Source organism: Crinia signifera, chromosome 8, assembly GCF_055691185.1.
Source record: "Crinia signifera chromosome 8, ASM5569118v1, whole genome shotgun sequence".
Lineage (NCBI taxonomy): Eukaryota > Metazoa > Chordata > Amphibia > Anura > Myobatrachidae > Crinia > Crinia signifera.
The window spans coordinates 24,360,190-24,379,783 of NC_139224.1; the positions used below are offsets into that span (position 1 = coordinate 24,360,190).

Sequence of the window (19,594 nt, forward strand, 5' to 3'; positions counted from 1 at the left end):
GCGTTTCCACAGCTGACACCAGTTGCTGAAAACAGAGCATGGCAGCACGGTCATAAATTCCCTATGAAGCCCTTGCACAGCTTAATATAGCTCTGGCCTCAGCTGGAGTGACTGTCGGCTGAGCCGCAGGTGCTGGAGGGTCCTCTCAGAGCACAGGACGCTTCTCCATAGCCACCCGCTTCTCTGCTGCTCAGTGCGGACAGCACAAACTAACGACCATGTCCCAACACAGCCAAGACTCAGACTCGGAGGAACTGTTTGAGGATATTGATGAAGATGAGATTCTGGCCAATCTGTCTCCGGAAGAGCTGAAGGAGCTCCAGAGCGAGATGGAGGTGCTGGCACCGGATCCCAAAGTACCTGTGGGAATGATACAAAGAGACCAGACAGAAAAACCGCCAACGGGACAGTTTGACCACAGATCCCTCATTGGCTATCTGCACTGGGAAAAGGAATCCAAGCGTATGGTGGAGGAGGAGAGGGTTCCCGTTACACTACTACCATCCGAGGTAACTCATTGCACAGAGGATGGAACTAAAACTGGGTTATGTACTATTGGGTTTATGTACTGGCGCATTTTCATTATGGTTGTGGCTAGATCCACCTTTGTTTCTTGATTTTTCCCATCATGCACTGGATCCATGTATAACTGCAGGGGGGATATAAATCTGTGCCCGAAGCGTGGTGAGCAAAGCGAACCTGCGAGGGTACAATCCAGCTGAAATAAAATAAAATAACCTACACCGACATAAATGACAGATAAAATAAAAAACCGCTGTGAGGGCATCTAACAACTTCCGCCCTCATCTAACGTCACATCCTGGTCAAGAAACAGAAGTGGATCTAGACACAACCTTTTCATTATGTGCTCGCTATCTGTCTCCTCTCTGTCACTTTGCGCATCCATCCGCTGGTGGGAGTGGCCATGGGAAGAGTTAGGGTGGGGCTAATGCACACATGCATATTAATGAGATCTATGGCTACAATGTGGACTGTGGGAAGGTTTAGCTAACTCTCTAAAAACCACAAATTAAGGTGTTGCCTAGCACCAATTAGATTCTACCTAACATTATAGTTGGGCAGTATGGATGGTGTAATGGTTAGCATTAATGCCTCACAGTGCTGAGGTCATGAGTTCCATTCCCACCATGGCTCTAACTGTGTGGAGTTAGTTTGTATATTTTACATGCTTGCCTGGGTTTCCTCCCACAATCCAAAAATATACAGGTAGTTCAGGGTTGCCTACCTGACCCTCTCATTCGGGGAAAAAATGCTCTGTTCCTGGACTTCCCTGGTAATGTATGATTGGCATAACCTGTCGGGAGCTAGGTCATTAATAAGAAACGTGTTTCACCACAGGTGATGGAAATCATACATTACCAGGGAAGTCCAGGAACAGAGCATTTTCTCCCTAAAGGAGAGGGTCAGGTAGGCAAGTATGCCCTGAGTTAGATTCCAACAGAAATTAACCCTAGAATGTCTATGTGTGCGTGTACATGTGGTAGGTAATATAGATTGTTCCACTGGGGCAGTGACTGATGTGAATGTTCAAATATTCTCTGTAAAGCGCTGCGGAATATGTGTGCGCTATATAAGAAACTGATAATAAATAGATATCTATATCATACCCTCCAACATGACCCTCTCCATTAGGAAGAAAATTATCTGTTCCTGGACCTCTTCATTTATGATTGCCATCAGCTGTGTTGAACTAGTTCCTTTATAAGAAAGGTGTGTCAACACAGTTGATGGCAATTATATAAGTCAGAGGGAAGTCCTGGAATAGAGCATTTTGTACCTAATGGAATGGGTCATGTTGGAGGGGGATGCAGTTATAATCCCGACGCCGGAATCCCGGCGTTCAAAATCCCGACCGCCGAAATCCTGACACTTTCTCCCTCCTTGGGTGTCCACAACACCCATAGAGGGAGAACAAATTAATTTGCCGAGCGTAGCGAGGCACCGGGCCCGCTGCGTGGTGAGCGCAGCGAGCCCGCAAGGGAGGGGGGGGGGGCGCGATCCACGTCCCCCCTTGTTGGTATTTCAGCGGTCGGGATCTCGGCGTCGGGATTTTGAACACCGGGATTCCGACCGCCGGGATTTTGTATGTATTCCGTTGGAGGGTATGCTATATAAATGTTAGCTATTATTAAACTTGTTAGTATCCCTTTAATGCGGAAGACCTATGATTTATACAGGTTCTGTGGCTGATTAAAGCCAGGTGAATGCAGGATGGAATTTAGCAATCCACAGAACAATAATTCATAAGTCTTCTCAATTAAAGGGATATTATAGCAAGTCTATAATCTGATTGGTTGCTATGGTCTGCACTTACCCACTCTTTAGAAAGTCTGATAAATCCGCATACTTACGTCCAGAGCCAGATTAAGGTCTAAATGGGCCTGGAGCTGAAAATGATCAAGGGCCTATTATGCACAATAATAGGGGTTGTGGCCAGCACCTAATAATGTGGGGGCGAGACCAGTGTTCTGGTTGGGTGGTCTGCTCATGGGTGTGTCTCTATTTGTGTAAATACTTTCAACTAATTCTATTTGCCTGGAAAGGGCAGGGGGCTGGCATAAGAAAAATGCAGGGAGATATATTGGTGGGTGAACTCCAAAAGGCGCACCCGCAGGATGCCGATGTCCTAAGATACTTGTGAGGTGAGGCCGCACTCCAGAAACTTGGTAGACAACATTTCAGCACCTTTTATGTGGTCACTTAAATTTACCACTCATGCAACACAATAGTAACTCCCTCATACTGTACTTGCCTCTTACACATTATGCCACATGGAATGAGCAAAAATTCACACTATGGCACACAGATTGAGTCAAAATTCACGTTATGCCACACAGATTAAGGCAAAATTCACATTTTGCCACATGGATTGGGCCAAAATACACACTATACCAGGTATGTCCAGCTGTTGTGAAAATACACGTCCCAGCATGCCCTTGACATAGTTTTAGCATTCCCTAATAATAAAACTGTGGCAATGCATGATGGGACTTATAGTTTCACAACAGCTGGAGGGCCATAGTTTGGACATGCCTGCACTATACCAAACAGATTGAGCAATAATGCAAAATATGCTTCATAAACAGGGGCATTGCGCGCCAAAGGCGCGCATTAAAAATTTACACCATAATGCCAATTACATGTTAAGTCACACACCACAATCTCCATTACGTATTATGCCAAACACCATAATGCCTATTAAAAATTATGCTACATAAGTGCTGCTTACCTACATCTTCATTGCCAGGGGTTCCATGCTCGTTGCCATGTGGGATTACATGCTCGTGGGAACTGGGGGACAGCCGCCACCAGGCAAAAATGACAGCCGGGTAGAGAGCAGGGGGTTGCCCGGCTGTATTTAGAGCACTGTATGTCCCGGCTATTTGAAATAATACCCCTTTAACAGCAGAAAATGCAGGGACTTACACAGGAATATGGTCCCAGGATCATGCAGGGACATTCCCGGACTGGCCCCTTTTACACCAACCTAGTCCCTGCATTTTCTGATGTGAGGGGGAGAGAAAACCACCCCCGTCCCCTTTAAACAACCAGCTATATCTTCGGAACCAACTGACCCATTTACATGTAGGCTTCGAATGATTTTGGTCCTGTGAAACTGGGCCGTTTGGTTCCAGAGAAATCTGTCCTCAAACAACATGAACAGCCATGAAATTACATTTCAGAAATGAAAAAAAAAAAATTGATTTACCCGCAAAATCTCTAGAACCAATGAACCCATATGGACCAGGTATCAGAATGAAGGCCCAGCTATTTGGGTTCGACTGAGATCAACCTCGAGCTTCTGTGATGCCGGAGGGGGAACTGGCAGCCGTTGGAACCGGGTGGAGGTCAGAATTAGTGGGTCCCATGTTATCCTATGGGGAAAACATTCCATGTTTGCCTGGCGGTATCTCCGGTTCCCGGGGGGCTAGCGACGTGGGGCTGGGCTCGCTGGAAAGCCCTGACCCTCAGCTACAAAATGGGCCTATTTGGAGAGTGGGCCTGGAGCTGTAGCTCCATCAGGTCCATTATTAATCCGGCCCTGCTTACGTCCATACATACATACATACAGGGCCAGGTTCTGAGGGGGGAGTAAGGCAAAACAAAGTAACTTTGCACTTGGGCAAACCATGTTGCAATGGAAGAGATGCAAATATTACTTTTGCATGCAGGGTAAATAAAAACAATTTGCTTTTGTATGTAGACCACACATGCTGCACAGTTTTATTTTACACTGCAAATTATATTTAAGTGTGCAGTGCACCCTGCCCAAATCTTAACCTCACTGTCATATTTATATATAACCCCCCCCCCCCCCCCCCCCCCTCCCCATTCTTCCCTGCAGTGCAACATGGTTTTGCCCAGGTAGAAAGTTACTTTCTATTTTTTGTTTTACTCCCACCTCTAAAGAGATAAGGTCACTAGGCCTACAGGCATTGAGTCGATAAGCATTAGGTCAACAGTCAACACCATTAGGTCGACAATACTGAAGGCTGACATGCAGGAAGGTCGACATGGGAAAGGTCGACAGTCAAAAGGTCAAAATAGTGTTTTTTCCCGTTTATTTTTTTTGAGTCGACATGTGCCGACAGGCAGTATTTCCATCCACTAGGTCATAGTGGGAGAATAAAATAGTGCGCCGAGCATAGCGAGGCACTGTGCCTGAAGCATGGCGAGCACAGCAAGCCATGCAAGGGGACACAGTGTCGACATTCGGGACAAAAAGTAAAAAAAAGTCGACATTTTGACTGTCGATCTTCCCCATGTTGACCTAATGCATGTCTCCTAATGACCCTGATGACCTAACCTATGTCGACCTAGTGGTGGCAACCTAATGATTATCGACCTCAAAATCAGGCCCACGGTGTGTATCGAGCAGAGCTCCATCGTATGTAAGAAACAGCTGTAAAATATATAGTCAGTAATGGATAATTGCTGCAATAAATACAATATACAATATAGGGCCTAATTCAGCCGGGTCGCTAATGAGAGAATTCTCAAATCGGGAGAGTATCGAACAACTACACAATTTTTCGGGAACCTCCCGGCCATTCCGTGATAGTAGGCCAGTATGCATTATAGATGACCGCGCTGAACACAGAGGATCCCAGACTCGGATCCCACTGCTATCATCTTCCCGATGTCAGATTCTCCTGCATGCTGCGCTATACTCTGCTTTACTGGCTGTGCTGTGTCCAGAGACTCAGAAGTGCTGTATAGTGACTGTATATAGGGGGTGATTCAGCATGGCTCAGTAAGCAGCCTAAATTCGTTGTTTACCGAGCGAAAAATCCTTCAATGGTTGCCGATCACCGAATTATTTTTCACCCACTCGCAGATAAAAGTCTAATCTGATGTCAGCCACCCTGTGCAGGCTTCACCATGCCTGGATTCGCATGGGGACGCCCAGCATTTTTCTGGGTGCACCCCCCATTTTTGTGGGAAGGCCCAGGAAACGCTGGCCGCCGCCGCCGCCACCACCCCCCCCCCCCCCGGCGAACTCCTCGGCACATGCGTATTTTTGATGATACGTATGCACAGACATCGGTCCCTGTACCAGGTCGGGTTGGTCTGAATCATGCCCATAGTGTATAGTATCTGTAGGGGCACACTGCACGCTACTGAATGATGTGCTATATTCTGCTGTATTGGCTGTTCTGTGTCCAGACTCAGAAGTGGCTGTGCTCTAGATAGTGGCTGTGTATAGGGGCACGCTGCTGCATTCTGTGACCAAAAGGGTGTGGTATAATACACCGACAGTCGGGATTCCGACAGTCATTACTCAGACGTCGGAATCCTGACTGCACAGCGGGGGGAGCGCAATGAAGCCCCTTGCGGGCTTGCTGCGCTCGCAACGCTGCGGGCACTTATTTTATTCTCCCTCTATGGGAGTCGTGGACCCCCACGAGGGAGCAGTCGGGATTCCGACTTTAGAGTAATGACTGTCGGATTCCCAACTGTTGGGGAGCCGTCCGGCACCCGACCAAAAATCCACTACTGATTTTGACTACTATTTGTATTAGACTATTAAGGCCTGTACACACTAGAAGATTTTCATTTCAAAAGACTTTGCCAAAATCTTTGTTTAGTGCAGAATCCAACTTTTCGCACATTTTTTTTGCAACATGTATTTTTTTTTTTGCAGTTATTTCTTCACTGCATGTTAAGTATATGTAATGGATGTACAGTGTGAGGCGGGCTCTAGGACCCATGGGATCCTATCATAGATAAGTCAGTCTATATACTGTACACACTATAATTTTTTGTCAGTCCTTGATTTGTTCTAGTTTGATTTGATTATCATTATGAATTCTTATGTCATTTATCACCATTAGAGAACAACTGCCACAGCAGAGAACGAGAAGTCAGATTGTCCGAGTGAAGTCGTAGTTGAGCAACCAACGGTAGAAGAGATTAAAAAAGACATATTGGAAGAAGATTGTGACACAGACAGCTTGAAAGGAACAGGTGATCTACAAGAGGAAACGGAGACAAACCAAAGTTTGGAAACAGAAGAGGAATCGGAAAAAATAAAAAATGGGGACCTTGATCCAGAAAATGAGATCCAGCCAATATCCCAACAGAACGGAGATGTGATGGAGGTCGAAGAGAAAGAGACTGAGATAGAACAGGAAAACAAAAGCGCTCCAATCAATACAGACGTTCCAGATTCCACTGAAAAAAATGAAGACAAAAAGCCTGAAGAGAAGATCTCCAAATTAAACATACCGAAGAAATTAGCAGTAGACTCTAGTTTCATTAAAATGACGGCCAGGCCTTCTGGCAATCAGACCAACTTGGACAGAACACTGCAGGCCATACGAGAAAACCGTCCAGACATGACTGAAGTCAACTTAAACAACATTGAGAATATTCCAAAAGAAATGCTGGTTGACTTTGTAAACTGCATGAAGAAAAACAAACACGTAAAGACTTTCAGCATGGCCAATGTCGGAGTTGACGAGAACATTGCCTTCGCCTTGGCCAACATGTTACGTGAAAATAGAAGTATCGCCACTTTAAACATTGAGTCAAACTTTATCACTGGCAAGGGGATTGTGGCCATTATACGGTGCCTGCAGTTTAACGAGCATTTGACCGAGCTAAGGTTCCACAATCAAAGACACATGTTGGGCCACCACGCCGAGATGGAGATCGCAAGGCTTCTGAAGGCCAATAACACATTGCTGAAAATGGGCTACCATTTCGAGCTGCCTGGCCCGAGAATGGTTGTCACTAATTTGCTTACTCGAAACCTGGATAAGCAAAGACAAAAAAGGAAAGAGGAACAAAAACAGCAGCAGGTCAAAGATCAAGAAGAGATTATGACAATGCTGGAGAATGGCCTAGATTATGGCATTCCTCCGGAGCTTTGGGCAATGTTAAACCAACCCGTGCCCGCACCTCCACCTCCAACAAACTCCAGAATGCCAACAATTACTGAGGAACCTAAAATCCCTGTGGTGCCGCTCAGAAAAAGTAAACAGAATAAACCAGCGCCCAGCTTGCAAAACATTTCTGATCCTGAGCCTCCACCTTTCCAAGCAGTGAAGCTCAAAAAGTTTCAAACTAAATCCACGGCTCAAAAGTTAAGGGAAGAGACAGATAGAACCAGCTTGCGAGATATGATACAACTGAAGAGAGCTACTCCTAAGTCAAGCACATCTCAGAGTTCAGAGCTGTCGGAGAAAGCCAATCTGAAGGACGTAATAAAAACCCTGAAACCAGTGCCAAGATCTCGCCCACCTCCTCGGGTTGACCTGACGCCAAGAGATGTGCTTTTAAAAGATATTCAGAAGAGTAACGTGGCCTATCTTAAAGCGGTGAGATTGTGCGTGTGTGTATATATATATATATATATATATATATATAATTATGTGCTATAGGTCTATATTTCAGCGGTATAAAAAAACTTTGAGCATTTTCATTGTTTAATTGGGTGAGGCATAAAAGATCTACAGTAACTACATAGACAGTCATTTGGTCGACCCAGTTTGGTCAACAGGGTCAAAAAGTCAATAGTTAAAAGATACTGTAGACAGTGGGTTAGGTCGATAGGTATAAAAAGCCGACAAGATCAAAAGGTCAACTTGACCTTGAACGGTTGACACAAAATTGTGGTTGATGCAACTCTTTGGGTGTCATTTCATTTGTTTTATGTGACCACAATTAGTGTAATCCTGTACCCTTGGGGGCTCGCTTCACTCAGCATGCTTCCTGCAAGGTGACTCACTGCAATACTGCTGCGCCGGCCACAGGTTACTATTCCAAATCATAGTCCACGTGAATGGTAAAAGTTAAAAAACATGCAAAACTCCCCCAAAAAATTGTGTCGACCATATGTGTGTTGACCATTGTTATGTCGACCGTTTGAACCTGTTGACCTCTTGTACCGCTCGGCCTTAATCATGGTCTATCTTTTTGTAGTATAAACATTTTCATTTTCATTGGGACTACAAAGAGTTCAAAGAGTGTCAGATTAAAATAGCATGCAGTCCATATTTTAGTTGTTAACAAATACATGTATTAACGTTTTCAACTGAAGAAAATAACACATTTTAGTGTAAAAGCGTTAAACAGGAAAATAATGTAGTGATAGAAGGAAGTAGAGAGAGAAAGAGAAGATAGGGAAGCGGGAATAGCAGAGTGAGGTAGATTCCAACCAGCACCATTTCATGGTTGTGGGGCAGGCATCAGTGAAGGATTACTATGGCTTTCTTTAAAGTTTAGCCAGGGAGACCAGGTGGTGGTAAATGTATTAGAGGGTAGTTTGGAGGAAGAGGAAGATGTGAGGTCTTCCATAAGCATGTAGCGATCTATCCTTAGGAACCAGTGAGAGATTGGGGGCCGTGTTTGGGTTCTCCAGAAACAGGGTATAGTTGCTCTTGCAGCGTTCATTAAGTGTCGGAGAAGGGATTTCTGAAACATTGAGATAGGGATCTCCATGCAGTTGAGCAACCAAAATTCTGGGGTGTGTGGTAAGGGATTACCAGTAATTTGTATGGATAGTCTTCTAATCGTTGACATCACCAACATGTGTCAGGAATAGTAGGGAACATCCAATGTACATGTACCGGACATCTGTACCACCTTGAGAGGATCTTGTATTGGGTCTCAAGGATCTGAGTCGAGGACGAGCTGGCAAACGTATATTGGAATATGGTAGGCCACTGGTCGTCTGGTATGATAGTTGTTAACTCAGACTGCCATGCCTTAACAAAGGGGGGTAGTTCAGGCAACAGAGCTTCCGAGCATATTTGGTAAATTATAGATACGAGGTGTTTAGGTGGAATGTCATCATATTTGTTCGAATCAGGTTGGGGTCCCTCTAAATGGAGAGGTATGGGAAGATTGGATATAATGTCGGAATTGTAGGAATGCCCAGAATGATCTTGCAGGTGTGGAATATGTCTGTTGGAAGTCGGTGAAGGAACGAAGGCCTGAGTTGGACAGGAAATGGGAGATGCGGGAGATTCCAGCTACGGACCAGGTCGTCAGGTAAGGGGAGGTGAGGCCAGTAGGGAAGTCCGGATTACCGAAAAGGGCTGTGGGAAGGGAGAGTCCAGGACTTAGTAGTGTATGGTGTTTAAGCTTTTGCCAGCACTTCAAAGTGGGGCTCAATGTGGGGTGTGGCGGTCGGGACATGGTGGCGGTCCAGGGAAGTATATGTGATGGTAGCACAGTTGCATGGTTTAAGATGTTAATCCACTGATTAGTAGAGGAGGTTCTAGACATCTCTACTATTCTTGCTCCGTGTATTGCATAGTAGTAATTTAAGAACTGAGGGAGTTGTAGTCCTCCTCTAGTTCTGCTATTAACTAAAGTCGCTTGGGAGAGACGGGCTTTACCGGTTCCCCAGATAAATTTCCCTATTAGACTCTGTAGAGATTTGAGTAGGAGTTAGGAATTGAAATCGGTAGAGTCTGTAAAAGATAGAATACTTTGGGAAGGATGTTCATTTTCACTGTGTTAATCCTACCAAACCAGGAGAGTCTCAGAAGGGACCATCTCTGGAGAAATGGTCTATCTTTTACCTGTCAACTATGGAGCGTGTCATTGCTGGAGCTGGAGACGCTCCTGCGTGTCAAACAGATGGATTGCATCTCCTCCGGCGCCAGCATGATCCCCTCTCTGCCAAAGAGAGGGCATCATGCTGGCACTGGCGGTGTGAGAGAGGCGCTGAGTACGCTTGCCAGGGAGAGAGATGCAGTTCCCGGCAACAGTACGGTAGTTACTTGTGTAGTTTCACGGCAGCCAGATAACGTAGCCAGGGACGCTAACTACGCTGGCCGCAGGAACACTACGCTGATTCTGACAGGAACGCTACGCTGACGACGTAAGCCGGCGCAGTGAAACTACACAAGTACCGAATCTTCTTACCACATCAACGAACGGTCATAATGCAGTTGTAAGTTGTGGATGCTTAATCATCCAAACAAGGTCTAATGTTACAGGCTGCGCTTGAAGCAGATTGGTTGGTATTTTTAGGGCGTAGGGGGGATTTATCGAAGTTTGGAAAGATAACATGGAGATAAAGAACCGACCAATCAAATTTTTATTGTGATTTACCAAACACAACTTGTACCATGGCAGCTAGAAGGTAATTGGTTGAACGCTCTCCACGTCATCTCTCCAGGATTTGCTACATTTCCCTAACCAATTTATCTGTACTATCTCTCTCTAAAGGCCCCCATACACTATGCGATTTTGGGCCGATTCCATGCGATTTCGGCACTTGGGCGCTGATTAGCCGGCGGCTGATTGGCTGAGAGTGCGCTATCTCAGCCAATCAGAAGGCGGATAGTCATTTGACATGTTATTTTAAAGATGTAATAGCCGCCGCTGCCCGCCCGCTGAGTGACAGCATGAGGATTATCACCGCCGCCCGCCCCACTGTCACTGGCATCCCCCGCTGCACCCAGAGACGCTGCTGCCAGCAAGCTGCACAGTGATTATCACCGACGCCCGCCCCACTGTCACCGGCATCCCCCGCTGCACCCAGAGATGCTGCTGCCAGCCCCCACTGCTGCCGCTGCTCACCGGCACCGCCGGTGCCCGCCCACCCCCCCCCCCCTCTCCTCACCGCTCGGTAGCTCCCTGGTTTATTTTATATGTGATAAATCTTATGCGATTTATCAAATGTAAAAAATGGCACATCAAGTGCCACATTGTATGTGAGCTTCCCGGGGAGCTGCCGGGCGTCTCGCAGGAGAATTGGGTCCGATTTGTCCCTAGGACAAGTCGACCTAATGTATGGGGGCCTTAAGATTTGATAAATGTGCCCCAGTCTGAAGGTGCTTAAAGGCATCTTTCTGGACAGTCCTTTAAATAGCTACAAATGAGCATCGTATCGTTTATCATGATTGCAGATAGGCACCCAATTGTGTATTACAATACCTCTCATGACCATGGATGCAGGGGCGTGGCTTCACTCCACAACCCCTGATTTAATCATTTTGGGGGAGTGCCCAGTTCTCAGCCCCTGCACAGCCTCTAGTCACCAGTGTCAGTGGCAAACGCAGGATTTTCAGAAGGGGGTTTCCAGAGGGGCGGAGCAAAGCATGGAGATGGACACTTAGGTGACCCAGTTTATGCCGGGTCAGAGTTAAAGAATTATAGATAGACCAGATGTATATAAATAATATCTATATATATATATCTATATATATATATATATATATATATATATAGATATATATATAGATATATATATACACACATACATACAGGGGCGTCAACAGCAGTGTAGACCCCTGGGCACAGGGGCGGATCCAGGATAAAATGACAGGGGGGGCACCATAAAAAAAGAGGGTTTAGGTGGGGGAGGGCCAGTGTTAGTGGTGCCAGTGTACATGCTAAGAGAGCGGCAGAGAGAGGGTGGCAATGGGATTAAAAATAGGCCCTGGCATTTAAAGTACGCAGGCCCACCATGGCAACAAAAGTGAAGGATGTAGTTGTGCGCGTGCCGAAGGCGCGCTCTGGAAAAGGGGGTGTGGCCACTCAACAGGGGGCGTGTGCTTGAGTGTAGTGTACAACACCATATACAACTTTTACACATTATGCAACAAAATACTAGACCCCATTATACTTGCCCCTTACACATGATGCCAAATGGAATGTGCCAAAATTCAAACACTGCCACATGGATTGAACCAGAATTCACATAATGCCACACGGATTGAGCCAAAATTTACATAATAACACACGGATTGAGCCAAAATTCACATAATGCCAAATGGATTGTGTCAAAATTCACATAATACCACATGGATTGAGCCAAATTCATAAGATGCCATATGGCAGTGGTTCCCAAACTGTGTGCCGTGGCTCCCTGGGGTGCCCCGGGACACTTGCAGGGGTGCCACGGGTTGGTGGACCAGGACCAACTCAAATTATTTATGGTCAATTATTTACGGACAAAACCACTGCTGGTGGCTGCCAATCATAAAATGTGCACAATTAGAAGCAAATCCTGCCCTTTACCACATAACTGAACCTAAGAAGCACATTTAAACACAATCTACTTAATTTCATATTTATTTTTTTGGGCCTAGGGGTGCCGTGGATACCCTGTGGATACTCTAGGGTGCCGTGATTTGAAAAAGATTGGGAACCCCTGCCATATGGATTGAGCCAAAATTCACATAATGCCACATGGATTGAGCCAAAATTCACATAATGCCACACGGATTGAACCAGAATTCACATAATGCCACACAGATTAAGACAAAATACACAATACGCTTCATAAACAGGGACATTGTCCACCAAAGGCATTTACACCATAATGTCCATTGCACGTTAAGTTACACGGCATGATGTCCATTATGTATTATGCCAAACATCATAATGCCTATTAAAAATTATGCTACATACAGTAAGTGCTGCTTATCTACATGCTCATTGCCAAGGGTTCCATGCTCATTGCCAGAGGTTCCATGCTCGTTGCCAAGTGGGATTACATGCTCATTGCCAACGGGGAATACATGCTCATGGTAAATGGGGGACAGCCGCCGCCAGGCAGAAGTGATAGCCACTGACAGTGGCAGAGCCTGGCTGTATTCCGAGCACTGCAGGTCCCAGCTATTTGAAATAATACCCATTTCACACCAGAAAATGCATTACCAGGTTGGCCCCTTTTACACCAGCCTAGTCCCTGCATTTTCTGGTGTGAGGGGGAGAGAAAACCACCCCTCCCCCCCTTTAACCAGTTATCTAATTTAACCGGTTATATCTTTGGAACCAACTGACCCATTTACATGAGACAAGTATCATATTGAAGAACTTTTGAGTGGGCTTTGAATGATTTTGGTCCAGTGAAACTGGAACGTTTGGTTCCAGAGTAATCTGCCCTCAAAGAACATGAACAGCCATGAAATTACATTTCAAACATAAAAAAAAGATTTACACGCTATATCTCTGGAACCGATTGACCGATATGGACCATCCTGGTATCATATTGAAGGCCCAGTGATATGGAATTGAATGACATCAATCACAAGCTCCTATGATGCCAGGGGGGGAACTGACAGCCATCGGAACCGGGTTGGGGTCGGAATTGACGGGTCCCATATTATCCTATGGGGAAAAAATGTTACAGCTTTACCAGGCGATATCTCTGGTTCCCGGGGGGCTAGAGACATGGGGCTGGGCTCATTGGAAAGCTCTGGTCCTCATCTACAAAATTAATGACAGGGGGGGCACGTGCCCGGGTGCCCCCCCCCTGAATCCGCCACTGCCTGGGCATAGCAATGTATTGGGGCACCTACCAATCCTCCAGCGGTAGGAGTGGGGGAAGCTTTGATGTCCCGCGGGTGGTAGGGGTATTATATCAACCACTCAGCATGTAGGGCCTGGATCAGTAATTTCCACTAATTACACCTTTACTGCACAGATGGTGGGAGATGGGGTGGGAGAAGGGGGCATTGGGCTGAATGAAGGGGCCCTGATACATAACTTCCAGGGTGGTAGAGGATGTTTAATATGCAGAGGAGGGGTGTATAGTGGAGTGGGCTTATTATTCATACTTTTCTGGTGGGAGGACAGCTTGCTTGACTGCAGATATCTCCAGTTCCCAGAAATAGATTTTTTAGATTTTAATGGAATTAAAAACTAGAGAATCCCACCTACCAAATGGTATTGGGGACTAGCGGATCAGAGTTCAGGAGGCAGAGCAATCTGCCAACGAGAATATAAAACTACATACCAGGTGTGTGGAGCTGGAGCAGTAACCAGCTGCTGGAAGGCTGATATCTCTGGTTTTGGGAAAAGGAGAGACAAGCTACTAGTGTCCCTCAAAGGGGGAGAGTCCCAGCTTTTGGAATATACCCTCAGAAAAACTCTAAGTCAGACAGAACCTGAAATATCTGACTGGGAAGAGCAATTAACAGGCTTAGATGGGGACCACTGCTTTGAAGTCAGATATCTCCAGTTCCCAAGGGCCGATTTTTAAAATTCTTGTACCCCTGGAAAAAGGGGACCCTCAGCTTTCAGACTAGGTCCCTTAGACTCCTAGGGGGGTTTCTGGGTACTCAGAAACCCCCCCTGCGTGCGCTACTGAGTGTGATCACCAGTTGCTTTGCAGAGCAGTGATGGTCACAGACTCTCCCTACCTGGAAGGGATAGTGTGTTCTATTAGCTGGAGTGTTCCATTGTAATCAGGGCAGTTGTAACTATAATATTGTAACTATGCATTAATAATACTGGGCCTTTTTGAAGGACATTATATTGGGCATCTATTGAGCATTATCGCTACTTATGTACATTTTACTGGGAGTACCTAGAGGCCGGGCCCCTTACTTAGCACTACTTTTAATTTCATACATACTGTATTAAATCAGTGGTGGTTTTTATTCCTTCCCCCCCTTTCTGGTACAATCAGTCACTGTGCCCAGTCATGCAGCCAGATTCAGTCTGTGAGACTGCACTGCACTGGCTTCACTGTGCCTGGCAGGGATTTCCTATTGGAAGTCTGACTTGCCAGTCACCCAAGGCAGTCCCATTGGGAGGTGTTCCCTCCCTCCAGGCTGCCTCTTTGGGCGGTATTCAATGAGGCTGATTCGCCAGGTTTTTATGGCGATTTTGTGCTGTAAGGCGAATTTCTGACTAAAACGGTGAATCCCCCTATTCAATGACCAGATGGCGAATACAATTCAAGGTTTTTTACAATTGGTGTAAAAAAATCGGGAATTTTATTCTGAGGAGGGGCATGCTATTTTTATTTATGTGCTGTAAGCACATGAATATATATTTAATTAAAAAAAATATATATATATATTTTTCAGCCAGCAGGGGGCCGGAGCCGAGCCGCTCATTAGATATTCATATATTCACTTCACCCGATCATTACATATGCATAATCGGGTGTAGTGAATATACCCGGTCCCCTGCTGGCACCCCCGGGGGGCAGCCTGTGCTGCCTGGCAACCGGGGAGCCCACCTCCCCCCCACAAACGTTCTGGGGCAGGCAGGGAGACTTCCATCTCCCTGCCTGCCACCGTCCATAGGCTCCCTGCGGCGTCCGCCGCAGGAGCTCAAATTCGCCAGTCAGGGGCAGCGAGCCCCTGACTCGTTGAATACTGGAGCCGGTGAGGCTCCGGAACGCGGTGGGCAGTAGCGAATGTGCAGCGAATCCTAAACAGGATTCGCTGCACGTCGCCGGTATTCACATTGAATACCGCCCTTTGTCTTCTATGGGCTGCAGCTGAAGCAGTACATAGAAGCTGGGGGTATGCGCATGCACAGTCCCAAAGCTGATACTGTGCATGCGCCGGTCCTGGTGCCTATCACCTGCTTTGTACAGATGCCGACCCTGGCAGGGATCGGAAGGGGGGGGGGGGGGGGGGAATACGCGGCCAAAGGCAGCCCCCTTTTACAATCCTCGTAACTAAGTAGAGTGAAGCCTTTGTATCTCCTTAATGATCAAAAACAAACTCAGAATAATTATTGTATTATTAAATCAAGGGTACTTGTGTACAATCACGGCTCCCACGATGTCCATCGCATAGTAAAAAATCGCATCGCATGCGATTTTTAACAGAAATGCATCCAAATGCATTGAAATTAGTATCAAACATGTTCAATGGCCCCCAAATGTCATTTTGAGGCTGTACCACCCCCACTATCAACGCGAACCCGAAGCGTGGTGAGCGCAGCGAGCCCGCGAGGGGCGGCGGTACGCGTCCTACGACCTTGTTATACCCCCACTATCCACTTCGGCGTGGAGTTGAGAATAGAAAGTGTGGCGAGCGCAGCGAGGGGACACGGATACCTTCACAGGTTTACGCGTCCCCTCGCGGGCTTCACAGGTGTCCGCGCTCGCCACACTTTCTATTCTCAACTCCACGCCGACGTGGATAGTGGGGGTATTAAAAGGTCGTAGGACGCGTACCGCTGCCCCTCGCGGGCTCGCTGCGATCGACACGCTTCGGGTTCGCGTTGATAGTGGGGGTGGTACAGCCTCAAAAATGACATTTGGGGGCCATTGCACATGTTTGATACTAATTTTAATGCATTTGGATGCATTTCTGTTAAAAAATAGCATGCGATCGCATGCGATTTATAAAAAAATGCTTACAAACTGCAAAAATCGCATCCCATAGCATGCCACTACATATGGCATGCGATGGTATGCGATGGGAGCCGTGAAAGTACACAAGTACCAATTCAAGTTAGAAAAGTGCTCTTGTTATCACACCCATTGCAAATGACTAAACGCTCCGGCGTCTAATGACGGGCATGCACTGTGCAATTGTAATGCGAGCAAATCCATAATTGGCTAATAATTGCATAGTGTATAGCCGAAGCCGAGTAACCAATTATCAGTCAGTTGGCCATGACAAATCTTCCAGCACATGAGACAGATGCAATAACCTGCGCTCGGATTGGATACCAGCAGCATTTAGGGGCTGACTTATCGGCAGAGCCAGATAATTGTGTAATGTGTATAACCAGCACTACATGCAAAGCATTGCAGCCAGACATTCCTCATCAGGACTGGACAATCTATATAATATGGAAGTAGCTATTCTAATCTATGCAATGTGCAGCTGCTCTGTACGGGTGTGGCATAGGCATTTTTATTTAATTACCCTTTCAGAATCCTGCGTCGTGCGCTGCAGCCGCTGCTAGAATTGCAGCCAAAATGGCTGCACAGTAAAATTAGTTTTGGTACAACTAGTCTCCCGAACATGGCGGGTAGCATGTTCCGGAGACTTACGCATGCGACACGCATGAGCCTACTGACACGTGGAGAGGAGGAGAACCGCGCCCCGGGATGCAGTCACTAAGTAGACCATGAAAAGGTCGACAGTAAATATGAAGACCACTATTGGTCTACATGCCAAAGGTCAACACAGTTTAAGTAGACATGGTCAAAATTTCAACACAAGCAAAGCGTCGACATGGGAAAAAAAAAGGTCAACATGAGTTTTTCATGTTTAAAAAAAAAAAAAAAAAAAACCCCGACTTGTTAATAATAATAATAATAATAATAATAATAATAATAATAATAATAATTTACCATCCCAGTGGGCATAGCGGCACAATATAACAGTGTGCCAAGTGCACTACGGCGTCCTTGTCGACATCTGTCAATATATAGACCTGTTGAAAAAATGTATGTCGACTTTTTTCCCATTTTGACCTTTGCCATGTACACCTTTTGCTTGTGTCGACCAAGTTAACCGTTTTTTATGTCAACCTTTGGCTAGTCGACCAATAGTGGTCGGCCTGTTGACTTTTTCACTGTCAACCAAATGATCCCCACCCACACGCCCCAGGGGTGTGGTATAGAAGATCACAGTATTTAGGATGACAGTCAGTAGGTCGACAGCAAATAGTTGACATGCATTAGGAGAAAGGTACATAAGGGTCGACAGGTAAGGTCGTTAGGCACAAAACATTGACAGGTTAAAAGGGTGGAGATGACAATGGTCAACACAAGTTGGCCTGGGTTGCACAGTGACCATATATTTTACATTTTATTCCTGAATTCTAAAGAGTGCATGTGATATGTCATAAAGCCTTTGCCTGTTACATCCCATACTTCATCCAAAATACTGTGGCGGGATGATGGAGTAATCAGCTCTAAACATGGTCTAATAACACTAATAGCAAATTTCTGTTAAACAACTTAAATGGCAATCGTATGTCAAAGAGCCAAAACTTTATTAATACCAGATCAAAATGACATTCAAAATATTGTTGTCAATGTGTGAAAACCGGATACCCTGTGGCTTATTCCAGTGTCCTTTGCTGATGCCGCTAAGTCATACTTGCCTACTTTTGAAAACTAGTTTCAGGGAGATTATAGTTGGTAGTAGAATTTTGCACAGCGCCCCATTGAGGGGGCGTGTCATGCTCCTCCCAAAGAGTGCGACTAGTTCCATATATGGAGAGATTGTGAAAAGAGATTGTGAACGTGGCACCTAGAAGCGTGGGTGTGTACTGCTACATCTGAGAGGAATCTTGTAAAATGACTTATATCCAAATGTAGATGAGCCCCAAAGCAGTTAGTAAGAGCTACTATACTTGGTAAAGTGCTGGGAAATGGTGCAAATGATTCAATGTAAATGTATCTGTCTCTCATTCCCTTTTCCCCAAAAAATGTAACAGTGTAATGTGGACTAGGTGAAATGAGGGAGATTGCTAGACTAATGAGGGAGAGAGGGAGATTGCTGCTATGTCAGGGAGTCTCCTGCAGAATGCAGGAGGGGAGGTAACTATGGTGCAACAGTGTAATGTGGGCTAGGTGCCATGAGGGAGATTGCTAGACTAATGAGGGAGAGAGGGAGATTGCTGTTATTTCAGGGAGTCTCCTGCAGAATGCAGGAGGGGAGGTAACTATGATGTAACAGTGTAATGTGGACTAGGTGAAATGAGGGAGATTGCTACACTAATGAGGGAGAGAGGGAGATTGCTGCTATGTCAGGGAGTCTCCTGCAGAATGCAGGAGGGGAGGTAACTATGATGTAACAGTGTAATGTGGGCTAGGTGAAATGAGGGAGATTGCTAGACCAATGAGGGAGAGAGGGAGATTGCTATTATTTCAGGGAGTCTCCTGCAGAATGCAGGAGGGTAGGCAACTATGCGCTAAGTGTATATACCCTGTACTTGTCCTATACTGTCTTGAACTGTGTGTTCACTGTCACTGTGTTCTAGTTTTGTATATTTATGTTGTACTGTGTGATTGGGCGCTGCAGACAGTTTATGGCGCCATATAAATAAAGGATAATAACGCTAGCAATAATAATTACCTGAAACGACTGACTGATTCTAACTTCTTGTTTTATACAGGTACCGCTGCCCAAAGAACTGGAGTAATACCAGCACTGAATATGTGAAGGCATTTTTACAGTATATAGACTGTCCAAATATTGCTTCCAGTGATCATCTGAAAACAATAGGGGAGATTATAGTTAGTTGTATGGGATCAACACAGCACATTGAAAGAGAAGAATGAGTTGTATGATGAATTGTTAACATGGTATCTGTAACCCATTCAGACAAAGCGCACAAAAGACATGTAGGGTGTATTGTGTAATGCATAGGACGGCGCTGTATGCGGTGGTGC

General features: G+C 45.8%; 1 protein-coding gene across 1 annotated transcript; it reads left to right on the top strand.

The window, feature by feature from the left end:
* The first annotated feature begins 218 nt into the window (after positions 1-218).
* LMOD3 (leiomodin 3) lies at positions 219-19,483 on the top strand. Its single transcript, XM_083158168.1, has 4 exons — positions 219-509; positions 6,357-7,844; positions 9,443-9,519; positions 19,318-19,483. Exons 1-4 carry the CDS (start codon positions 219-221, stop codon positions 19,481-19,483), a joined length of 2,022 nt encoding a protein of 673 aa, XP_083014294.1.
* Positions 19,484-19,594: the final 111 nt, after the last annotated feature.

What these genes read in the sequence shown, in the direction of transcription:
- LMOD3 (XM_083158168.1), top strand. Translation starts at nt 219, where the DNA reads ATGTCCCAACACAGCCAAGACTCAGACTCGGAGGAACTGTTTGAGGAT. An exon ending in TTACACTACTACCATCCGAG is followed by an intron (nt 510 to 6,356) that starts GTAACTCATTGC and finishes TATCACCATTAG; the next exon opens with AGAACAACTGCCACAGCAGA. An exon ending in GCTACGGACCAGGTCGTCAG is followed by an intron (nt 9,520 to 19,317) that starts GTAAGGGGAGGT and finishes TGTTTTATACAG; the next exon opens with GTACCGCTGCCCAAAGAACT.